Below are 11,120 nucleotides of genomic sequence, written 5' to 3'. Positions count from 1 at the left end.
TTCTCCTGCTGACAACAGTTCATCTTAATTAATTAGCCTCTTAGAGTTGATTGGGCAATTCCCACCTTTTCATGTTCTCTGTATGTATACATATCTCTCCTCACTATATGTTCCATTCTGTGCGTCCGATGAAGTGGGCTCTAGCCCATGAAAGCTTATGCTCAAATAAATTTGTTAGTCTCTAAGGTCCCACAAGTACTCCTGTTCTATTTACAGCTAGAAGCACAAGGCTGAGATAGGAGAGAAACCGCTAACAGCTTGCGAAGCAAGGGATAGAGGCACTCCAACTGACCATCACGGGCGGAAAGAAGGAACTGAGAGGGTGTAGGGCCAGCAACGCCTGATATATGCGGTATGAGCGCGGCACTCCAGAGGGCACCACAGCCAGCCCTATGGATACTGCTAAGGGAAAAGTCTCCAACAATTGTGCACGTGAGCACGAGCACAATTACAATGGAATGGACATGAGCACTTGAAGAAGACAGAATTCCCCTCTTTCAAAATGGCTACCATTTCCCTAGTTCTCAATGAGCTAGAAGTCACATACTGCCCTTAGTTAAAATGTCCTCTTTCAAAATGGCCACCACCTCCCATTCTTCCCAATAAAAATGAAATCAAGTTATACTTACAGAACATGCAAGCCCCATATATCTCAAGAGGCAGAGAGAGGGTATCCTGTGGTCGCAGTCCCACTGAAAACAATGGGAGATAGTGGCCATTTGGGAAAGGCCATCTTAACTAAGGACAGCTCCCATTTTCCAAAATAAAGCAGTCTGCTGAGGAAGAAGGGAGCCTAGATATTAATGTCCCTGGCAGGTACACAGTTTAGAAGTGAGAAGATGGTGCTTCAAGGCTGAGGACTTTGTTTCTTGTCTCTAGTTTGGTTTGGGGGGCGGGGAGAGATAGGTCAGTGGTTTGAGCATTGGCCTGCTAAACCCAGGGTTGTGAGCTCAATCCTTGAGGGAGCCATTTAGGGATCTGGGGCAAAAATCTGTCTGGGGATTGGTCCTGCTTTGAGCAGGGAGTTGGACTAGATGACCTCCTGAGGTCCCTTCCAACCCCGACATTCCATGAAACACATTGTTGGTTCAAAGTAAAACAAGTCACTTCTGGATCCAATGATAGAACACTAACAAGGCAAAAGGAACATCATACCACAGCGATCAGCTGATAAGCCATTTTAAAACCTCTACAATCCACAATCCTTGGGCTGAGAGGTTGTTCAAGGGTATACCCCAGGTCCTTAGACAGGTATGTATGGCAAGAGATATCCATCACAGATCAGCCAGGGAGATATCAGGATAGGTTGTTTGATCCCTCCCACCATCTGAATTATTCCTTGTGACTGGTGGGATGTGACAAAGCATAGAATTGTGGATCCACAAGTGAAGGCAATGGAGTACCACTCATGGAACTAGTTTGATTTCCACGGACATCAGCCCCAGAAAGTGGAGGACATCCAGTGCTGCCAGATTAAGAAAAGATCCAAAGAATTTATTTCTCCTTGTAATCTTGATTTTAGCAAGCCTTCCTTTCCACTGTGCTGAAGAGGCCTTTCCAACAGGGAAAGGCATTGGAAGTGAAATGGGTCAAAGGTCTCTTTTCTAAGTTTATCATGAATCATATATAGGAGAGGAATAAATAACATTTGAGACATTGCATCTTGAGGACATCAATGACCCCCTGTGCCAGCTAGTCATCTACGTAGAGAATTACTTGGATCTTTCCAGCCCAAAAGGAAAGTGCTGCTGCCACTAACGTGTTTAGAATCATAATGTAGGGATGGAAGAGACCTCAAGAAATCATCAAGTCCAGGCCCCTGAGCTGAGGCAGGATCGAGCAAACCTGTACCATCCCTCATAGAAATTTATCTAACGTATTCTTGAAAACTTCCAATGACAGGGATTCTACAACATCCGTTGGAAGTCTATTTCAGTGCATAACTAACCTTATAGTTTAAAAGGTTTTCCTGATACCTAACCTAAATCTCCCTTGCTGCAGAGTAAGTCCGTTACTACTTCTCCTACATTCAGTGGACATGGAGAACAACTGATCACAGTCCTCTTTATAACAGTCCTTAAATTCCGGTCCCCTCTCAAGCTTTTTTCCTCAAGACTAAACATGCCCAGTTTTTTAACCTTCTTCATAGGTCAGGTTTTCATAACTTTTTATCATTTTTGTTGCTTTCCATTGGATTCTTTCCAATAAACCTACCTCTTAAAGTGTAGGACCTAAAACTGGACACACTATTCCAGCTGAGGCCTCACCAGTGCCGAGTACAGTGGGACAATTACCTCCTGTGTCTTACATACAACACTCTTGTCAATACCCTCTCCCCACATTCCCCAGAATATTAGCCTTTTTTGTAATTGCATCACATTGCTGGTTTGTATTCAATCTGTGCTCCACTATAACCCCAGATCCTTTTCAGTAGTACTATTGTCTTACCCAGTTATTCCCCAAATGTACTTGTGGTTAATATTCTCACTACTGAGCCTTGCTGCATTACATATTTGCACATAGCATGTGTCCCAGAAGCGTCAATCAGGTTTTCATTTGCATTACTGGTTGCGCATTAAGTCTGTTGTGGCAGGTATGCCTTTTGGCACCTTGGAATCTAATACTGTTCCTATGAATTTTCTGCTCTGTGTGGGAGTCAGTGTGGAATTGGCCTTCTTGACACTGACATCCAGGGAAGCAAAGAGTTCTTTGTACAGAGTCTTTACCAGTTGTGCAGAAGAAATTCATGTCAGCCACTCATCCAAATATGGTACACCTAGACTCCTTGACTCTTTAGATGAGCTGCAACCACAGCAAGGACCTTGATAAAGTCTCCTGCCAGACCACTGGACAGACTGAAGACTGTACTGACAGTGTGATATTCCTATCATGAATTGCAGCAATATTTTGTGTCGCAGGAATATCAAGTTGTGGAAGTAAGCACCCTGGTTGAGAGCCACTAACCAGTCTCTAAGACCCAATGAGAGGATGGAGGAGGCTAAGATGATTATGCAAAACTTGGAATGTCAAACGAAGGCACTGATTCTTGTCCTGTCTAGGATGCATCACCACCTACTCTTCTTCTTTGGGATCAAGGTGTAGTGGGAGTAAAAGCCTTTCGCTCTGCATTCTTGACTTCAGTACCAGTCCCAATGATAAGTCTGCCAGTGTTAAGAAGTATTTCAGGGCCAGTGGGCTCCGTCGTGCCAGTAAAACACTCTGCTGTCTTGGGCACCATGAAGCTCAGTGCCGAAAAGCTCAGCATAAATTTCCTCAGTGCCAGAGTGATCTACACTGAGTCTTTCGGTACTGGGGCGCAAGATGCTACCGCAGGGTCAGCAACTTGGACGGTATTGGGTGCAGCAGACTGCTTACATAAGAAAGTGACTGTGTCCCTTGTGTGCAAAGCTTATCAGATCTGTCTCCTGGAGAAGAAGATCTATGCCGTTCTTGGTATGATTCTCCTTTTGGCCCATGCTCTGCAACAAAGTGGAAGTCACCAAGGAGCAAAGCTTGTGAGCGTCCCTTGAGCTTAGGGTAGCAGATAGCATTGCAGCTCATACGAACAACTAGAGGAGTGAGAGTGGCTAGGAGGAGGTGGTCTCATACCTGGCTTGATTGAGTCAGACAGTGTTTCCACAGAAGTTTCCATAAGATGTTCAGTTTACCTTCTCTAAACATTAATGTGCAGTAGTCTAGCATAAGCTCTTAAGCACAGAAGGTATTTAGCATGACCATCACTTATAGATATTGCTGAGTCACAGGAAGGGCAGATCCTGATTCCTGGAGCTTTGCCTTCAGCGATTTAGGCTTCCTGAACAGGACGATGGTGGCAAAACCTATCAGTGCCCTATTTCCACAAGGAATGTCTAGTTTATTTTTAAACCAACAGGTATGCTACCTAACAACTGTAAATAATAAATTAGAACTGTAGCTCTTCAGGTTGAAGAGACAGAGATACTGAATAGTCCTGTCCCACAGACATGGGCATTAACAAGGAACCCGATAGATGGCTGAGGTTGCCCTATCCCTTTTATACTCTGCTAAGCTGGTAACGAGAGCTTCCAGGTCAAAGGCACAACCATAATAGACAGTTTTATTCAAAAGGAATCTGATCTTATGTGCAAGAGATGCCTGTGTATCAAGAGTGGAATCTGTATGGACACTTGAAGAACCACTTCCAAATCTCTGTCATTATCTTTGCCAACCTCTTGGGAGGGAAAAATTCCTATCCTTCTGAGTCTGGTCAGGGAACTCCAATTCTTCTGTAAATCCTTTTCTTGAAGTCTTCACTTTAGGTACTGTACAGCTTGTCAAGGATTTAATAAGGTTTATCTATTTTAGAGTTTTGTTCTGCAATCATTACCATAATATCTAAGGACCTGCCACATAAAATAAATTGGTGACCCACACCGTTAGTGGACTTCTTGGAGTCTCTGGCTCTTTTGCCTTTTTAGGATATAAAATAACTCTGCCTGGGATAAGTGAGTTTTGTTTTTAAAGAGGGCGGTTGATATTTGTGAATGTCATTCTGGATGCAGTGGAAAAACTTTATAAAGAGAATGATTTTGAAGAATTTCCTAAAAGATAAACACACTGTATTCAGGATTATAGATATCTGTTAGATTAATGATCTCAGGTCAGAAGAGGTTGAGAGGCAACAGCTAGGTCTTCAGGAGAAAATCGGCCAGCTTTGTGAGCAGACAGGGCTATGGACTCCTATATCTCTTGAACCACTAAAGATAAATCCTCCTCCAGAAAGCGTTCCATACTGCTTGACATCTCCTCCAACACCCGTTGGCAACCAAACATCCAAGCCTGAGAGAAATACCTTCTGTGCCTCATAGGGAGGTGAGTGGGAATTAGGACATTGAGAAATGTGGCATCCGCAGCCTAGGAAACTCATGTGCTGCCTTAAGTTTTGGGGAGTGCAAAAAGAGTTGAACCAAGAGAGGATGCCAAGAAACCTATACTAAGAATAGTTTATTCTTATCAAAGTGAACCATGAACAGGAATCTAATCATTCCAAAATGGAGTAATTGGTACCCAATTAAAAAATAAGGTTAAGGCTATATTGTAAAATGATTCTGCTTGTTTAACTCACAAGATAATATCAGTCTGCAGGTACGTCTACACACTAAAAAAAAGCCATGGCAGCAAGTCTCAGAGCCCAAGTCAACTGATCAAGCTTGCATTACAGAGCTAAAATTAGTAGTGTAAATGTTCCCACTCAGGCTGGAGCCCAGGCTCTGAGACCCCCTTGACAGATTTCAGAGCCCAGGCTCCAGGCTGAGCAGGAACTTCTACATTGCTCATTTTAGCCCTGTAATTTGAGACCCACAAGTCCGAGTCAGTTTACCAGGCTCTGAGACTCACTACCATGGATTTTTTTCCCCCATATAGATGTTCCCTTAAAGGCTCCAGGGGCAAAGGATATTACTTTTACAGTGCTCCAACACAAGTAATCTAAGAAGCAATGAACAAGATTTACCAGTAATTGGAGTTGTCCAAATATTATGCCTTCAGAAATCCATAAACTTGGATACACCCCTTCTCCCCTGCTTCTATTTTCCCTGCTTTGTATCTCAGCATACTCCCCAAGACATTATTGTAATTTTGCACAGAATATCTTCCGATCAGCCTTGTAGGAGCATGGGGAAAGAGACCAGTGTTGTCAAATCCTCATTTTTAGCTCTGTTCTTGCTGAGTTATTGGGAAAGAAATAGTCGTAAAAGCCTAGACAAAAGTTATCAGCTACACACATAAATCAGAAGGGAAGCAGAGAAAATGTCTCTCTCTGTCCTTCCCTTACCATCATCCACATAAACAGAGCAACTCAATAGTACAGAAAAACACCGATGATCCACCTGTACATAACCCGTCCCAGGCAACATATGCAGGAACAGAGCAAAACTGACATGGTTTACACATCAATCTGCTGCTGCTCCTTTTGGCATGTTCAGAAAACTCTGTGGAGAGAAACAGAAGCCCTAGCTTAATCGTCTGCAAAACTGTCTCTCAAGATTTGCATATTTTAAATCCTGGTAAGAACGATATTTAGGACTGACACACCTTCTTGTTGTTCTAATGTGCTTAAGTTCAGATCCACATATCTTCTACACTGAGACGGTAGAGTTCCATAAGAAAATTAACTGGATGGTAATAAGATGATGAAAATTACAATACTATTTTGCAATTACTCTATATAGCACTTTTCACCCTAGAGGATCCAAAAATGCTATATAAACATGACAGGCTTCAACTTCTGATAGTTAAGTAGCATGCCCATTTTACATATAGGAAAACCAAGCAAAAAAGGTTACGTGAGTTGCTCAAGGTCACATAGTGGATGTTAGTGCCACAGATACAACTTGAGAGTTCTGACTGCCAGCTATGTGCTCTAAACACACTCCCTACAACAGAATTTTTTTCAACAAATGCACAACTAATTCCATATTAATAAAAAGTCCTGACTCATCCCCAAAGATAACCATACTGAAAGATTTGAAATAAAAAAAACTTCCTCATTTATGGAAGGATATGTGGTCTTGTTCCTAATTTGTTTCATATAATGCTCTCTGGAATAAGAACAAGAAAAGCAAGACCTACAATATCTGACCTTTCCTGAGAATAATCTTAATGCAGACTTCATCTCTGGAATTAAGACTGGGATCATGCTTTATTCTTCTTGCTATCTAGCTCTTCACCAAAAAGTCCATGCCCTCTAAAGGGAAGAACAGCAACAGCAACTTAAAACGGTAAAGTCTGCTGCTACTAAGAACTTATCCAGGGAGCAATTATTATTCTGGAGGTGTAAACAGCAGCACTGGACCAAGATGCAAGTTTTTTTCAAGACTGTCCCTTAGACAAGCAACATGTTCCTTCAGGGAATAAAACGCAGTGCATGCTGCTTTTGCGGGATTCAGTTGTAGAACAATTCTTTCTAGCAATCTAGCTAGTATACAAAGAATTAAATAGAAGGATTTGGTATCTGGGAGTCCTCCAGAGATCCTTTAAAAAGTTTTTATTTAACATATTGAGGGGGATGCTTATTGTTTTTTTCTCCCAACTTGATCCCAAAAGGACATGAATTCAGAGATGCTCAAGTGTTGAGACAGATCCAAAATATGAAAACAAAAAAAGAGGTGGGGGACAGGAAATAACTGACTTTTGTACAAACCACAGGAAGTATAAAGTTTCCTTTCCTCTATTTGAGAGCACTCTCTGAGCTGAATGAACCAGGGCTGTTGATAGTGACGTTTATTTCTATGAACTTATATGGGGCTAGAACCAGCTGAGGAGGCCTTCAATAATTTTCGTAAGATATGAGCAAATATTTCATAGAGGAGCCATGAACAGAAATCTGTGGGAGATGGTAAAGCTGTACTGAAGAATATTACCAAGTTGAGGTGCAGGACTGATGAGAAGTATTTGGCTAGGGAGCATTTCTGAGACGCTTACCTCCTTTGAAGTCTGTTGGCATCAGGATGAATGTTAGGTGTCCTCGGGCTGCCATCCCTTTGAGGGGAGGGAGATACAGACGAGCCCAAAGGTTCTCTTCTAAACACAAATCCTTACCCGAAGCTGGCCAAAAGGTCCCTGCAATCAAAGAAATCATTGTCGTTTTGCACATGGCGCATTTAGGTCCTTTTGTCAAGGTTTGTCAGTCTTCTAACTTGTCCAGCCACAAAGAGAAAAAGAAAAATCATCTTTCATGCAACCAAGACAGAACAGAGTCTAGGGAAAGAGAAGGAAACGTGGGCATTCTTAGACACTGCTGTAATTCATGTAAACACAGGCTAAAAGATCATCATACACACCTAAGCAGAACATCCTTGGTGAATGACATCTGTAAGAAATTTTTCTTTGGAAATGTATAATTAGCTAACATTTAGACAATCTCTGCCGTCCTCAGAGCTTGAACAATCACCTTTTAAATTTCCATACACACTTACTGGTCAATGAGTCCTACAATCTAATCTAACCATAGCAGTTAATCTATAATAATCAAAAATCATTCAACAAAACTACATTCAATTACCTTCGGCAACTACAGTAGTAATGTATCATTAATCCTGTGAATGTATTCTTTCCAGTAAGCCAATTCTAATAACATAACTTGCAAAACCACTTGATAGAAAGTGTTTAATGCAAAAATAATCAAAATTCTCTCCTAAAGAATTGACACAGTGATTAGTTCACAATGCAACAACTCTCAAAAATCAAGTTAAATTAATTTCCTTACAGAGAATTTCACCTCTCAGGGGGAACTGTGCTTCAACAAAAGTAGAGTATAATAAATGAACTTTATAAACTAGCTTTATCATAAGCTATGATTTTATTTGCTGAAAAGACCTTTTCAGCCTATATAATCATCCTTCAACAAATGCTCATGGTAAGATTAACCCTTTCCACCACAGAAAATTGCCTGTACCTGCAAACTTTACTCATGCAAGCACCTCCAGTGAAGTTGACTAAAATACATGTATAATGCTTTCCAGAGTTGGCCCATCCAAGAAAACTTTATGAACAACTAAGAAGAGGTTCCCATAACTTCCCCCCAGTTTCCCTTCAGATTGACATCTGATCTCTCTCTCTCTCTGATCTCTCTTCCTGGCTATACTGTCAACAATTTAAACACAACACGGGAAATGTACTCAATATATTTTACATGCACAGACATATGTTCTTACTCTTCTATATCCACTCACAGAATAACTCCATAAGCTTTTCCGTGTCCCAGGTCTGCAATCTGTCATCCATGACTTGTCTTTTCCCTTTACTCATTGTGTTCAGGTTGCGAAAATGTAAAAAAAGCAATGGAATTTAGAACAATCAGCTCTCACTTTCCAAAACCTTTGTCTATACCCTGATAGTCTCCTGCTTTGATTACTATAATCATCTTCTCTTTAGCCTTATCATCCAACCGGCTCTTCAGCCCAAAAACATTGCCAAATTCATCTGCTTTGCCCACAACTCTCATCAGATGACTCTTCCTTTTATAAAATCCCAATGGAACTTATCTTCTTTTGTAGATTAATATTTTACTGTTTTTTTTTTCAATTAACCAATTTCTGAAGTAGCAACACTTAGGAATTGTAGTCATTCCTCAATACACAGTATAATGGCCGTCAAAAACACACCATCATGTATTATTAATTTACACAGGTAAAGATTAGTATTTTTCCCTCTATCCTGCTCCTACAATTACCTTCCCTCAGACCAGTTTTAACTGGTAGAATTCACTTTAAGACCCAAACCAAATACATTGCATTGCAGGATTAACATATCAATCACAAAGTTAGCTGACTGATTTTGGCTACCTAGTGATGAAACGTAGCATTAAAACACGCGATGTAATAAAACAGATAAACTTACTGAATCTCCAGTTCCATGGTAGTGATAACCAAGGAAGGAAATCACTTAATTATTTGTAACAAACTTGCAAAGTATATTATGAGCAGGGCCGGCTCCAGGTTTTCTGCCGCCCCAAGCGGCACACACAAAAAAAAAAGCCAAGGCACTCTTCAGCGGCTGGTCCTTCACTCCGAGAGGGAGTGAGATACTTGCCACCGAACACCCAGAGCTGCCGCCCCAATAGTGGCCGGAGGGCAGCCCCCTAGTATTGGCCACCGCAAGCACCTGCTTCTTTAGCTGGTGCCTGGAGCCGGCCCTGATTACAAGTCACCTTCAGTGGTGGATCAATAGTAGATAGCCGTCTGCTACTGCTGCCAGTTAGCAGGCTTAATGCTTTACTTCAAGTATGAAGGTTTGTGATTTTGAGCTGAAAGTCCCAGATTCAAACTCTGCTGACAGTGCATGGAGGTGAAGGGTCATCATTTCATCTATTTCCCTGATGATAAAGCATGTTACAGGTAGCACTGTTTTCAGTGGGGATAGTGGAGTTCCTACATCCCAGAAACAACAGGAATTATGCACATAACTCCTAAATTCAGATGAAATTTTGACAGCACTCTAGTGATAAATTTAGGGTGTGGATGCAAACTTTCTCTCTGCAAAATACTGTATAAGAAAGGTCAGCAACTAAAGCTCCTTCAGAGTACTACCTTCATTTGGAGATGAGAGAGGGAGTACACATAGGCTACGTCTTCACTACCTGCTGTATCGGCGGGTAGCAATCGATTTCTCAAGGATCGATATATCGTGTCTCATCTAGACGCGATATATCAATCTCCAAACGAGCTCCTGTCGACTCCGGAACTCCACCAACGCGAACGGCAGTAGCAGAGTCGACACAGGGAGCCGCGGACGTCGATCCCGCGCCGTGAGGACGGTAGGTAATTCGATCTAAGATACTTCGACTTCAGCTACACTATTCACGTAGCTGAAGTTGCGTATCTTAGATCAATTTCCCCCCCTTGTGTAGAGCAGCCCTTAGCCACAGGCTCAAGGACGGTGGGGGGAGGGAACCATTAAAGTTAAAACTAAATTTACATTCCACATTGGAGGTGGGATCTTTCACAGATGGGAAGTTTCTCTCCAATCCTTTCAGGGATCTAATTGTCACAGGGTTGGAAAAAAACAGACTTTCCTTCCTCATGAGGATGGGATACAAAGATAGTTGCCAAATGAAATCTCAGAGAACTGACAGTGAGTCTTTTACGCTTAGATGAAGCAGATAATCCAGAACAAGTTGTATGGAAGCCTGTAAAGGTCTCAGAGATTCCTTTCTCCTGGGGCCACAGAGAGAACCTCTTCCCTCTCTTGAGGTGTGTACACCTGGTGGAAGGCTTTCAGCTATTTAAGAGAACATTCTGGAGTCCAAAAAAACAGTCAGTTTCCTTGGGAGTTAACCACTAAGCATCCAAGCACTCACATGTAGGCTGAGAGGTCTGTGATGCAACATCTAGACATGGTCCTATGAAAGTATGTTCAATACCTGAGGGAGACACATGGGATCTTGAATTGAAAGACTCAACAGATCTAAGAATCAACGCTGTCAAGGCCAGGCTGGCACTATCAAAATAAAAATGGTGTGATCCTGCCTGAGTTTGCACAAAACCTGTGAATATTAAAGGAACTGGAGCATGAAATTGCAAGCCCATTAGCAAAAATTTTTAATGAATCAGTAAACTCAGGGGTTGTACCGTATGACTGGA

At 41.8% G+C, this 11,120-nt stretch overlaps 1 protein-coding gene across 4 annotated transcripts in view; it reads right to left on the bottom strand.

Annotated features, from left to right (window-relative positions):
• The window catches only part of STK24 (serine/threonine kinase 24), a 147,153-nt gene that overhangs the window by 100,563 nt on the left and 35,470 nt on the right, over positions 1-11,120 (bottom strand). Inside the window, exons 2-3 of one of the 4 annotated variants that reach the window (XM_032771480.2) lie at positions 7,462-7,599; positions 5,868-5,969 (exon numbers count right to left, since the gene is read on the bottom strand). The exons of the other annotated variants lie outside the window; for them this stretch is intronic. Of the exons in view, the coding sequence (XP_032627371.1) occupies positions 5,868-5,894 (27 nt within the window). The 5' untranslated portion in view covers positions 5,895-5,969; positions 7,462-7,599. The remainder of the gene's footprint in view (positions 1-5,867; positions 5,970-7,461; positions 7,600-11,120) is intronic. 4 annotated transcript variants of the gene reach the window in all.

This window comes from Chelonoidis abingdonii, chromosome 1 (assembly GCF_003597395.2).
Source record: "Chelonoidis abingdonii isolate Lonesome George chromosome 1, CheloAbing_2.0, whole genome shotgun sequence".
In the NCBI taxonomy this organism is placed as follows: Eukaryota; Metazoa; Chordata; order Testudines; family Testudinidae; genus Chelonoidis; species Chelonoidis abingdonii.
The sequence above is the reverse complement of the archived record's forward strand: the minus strand, read 5'-3'. Positions and strand labels throughout refer to the sequence as shown.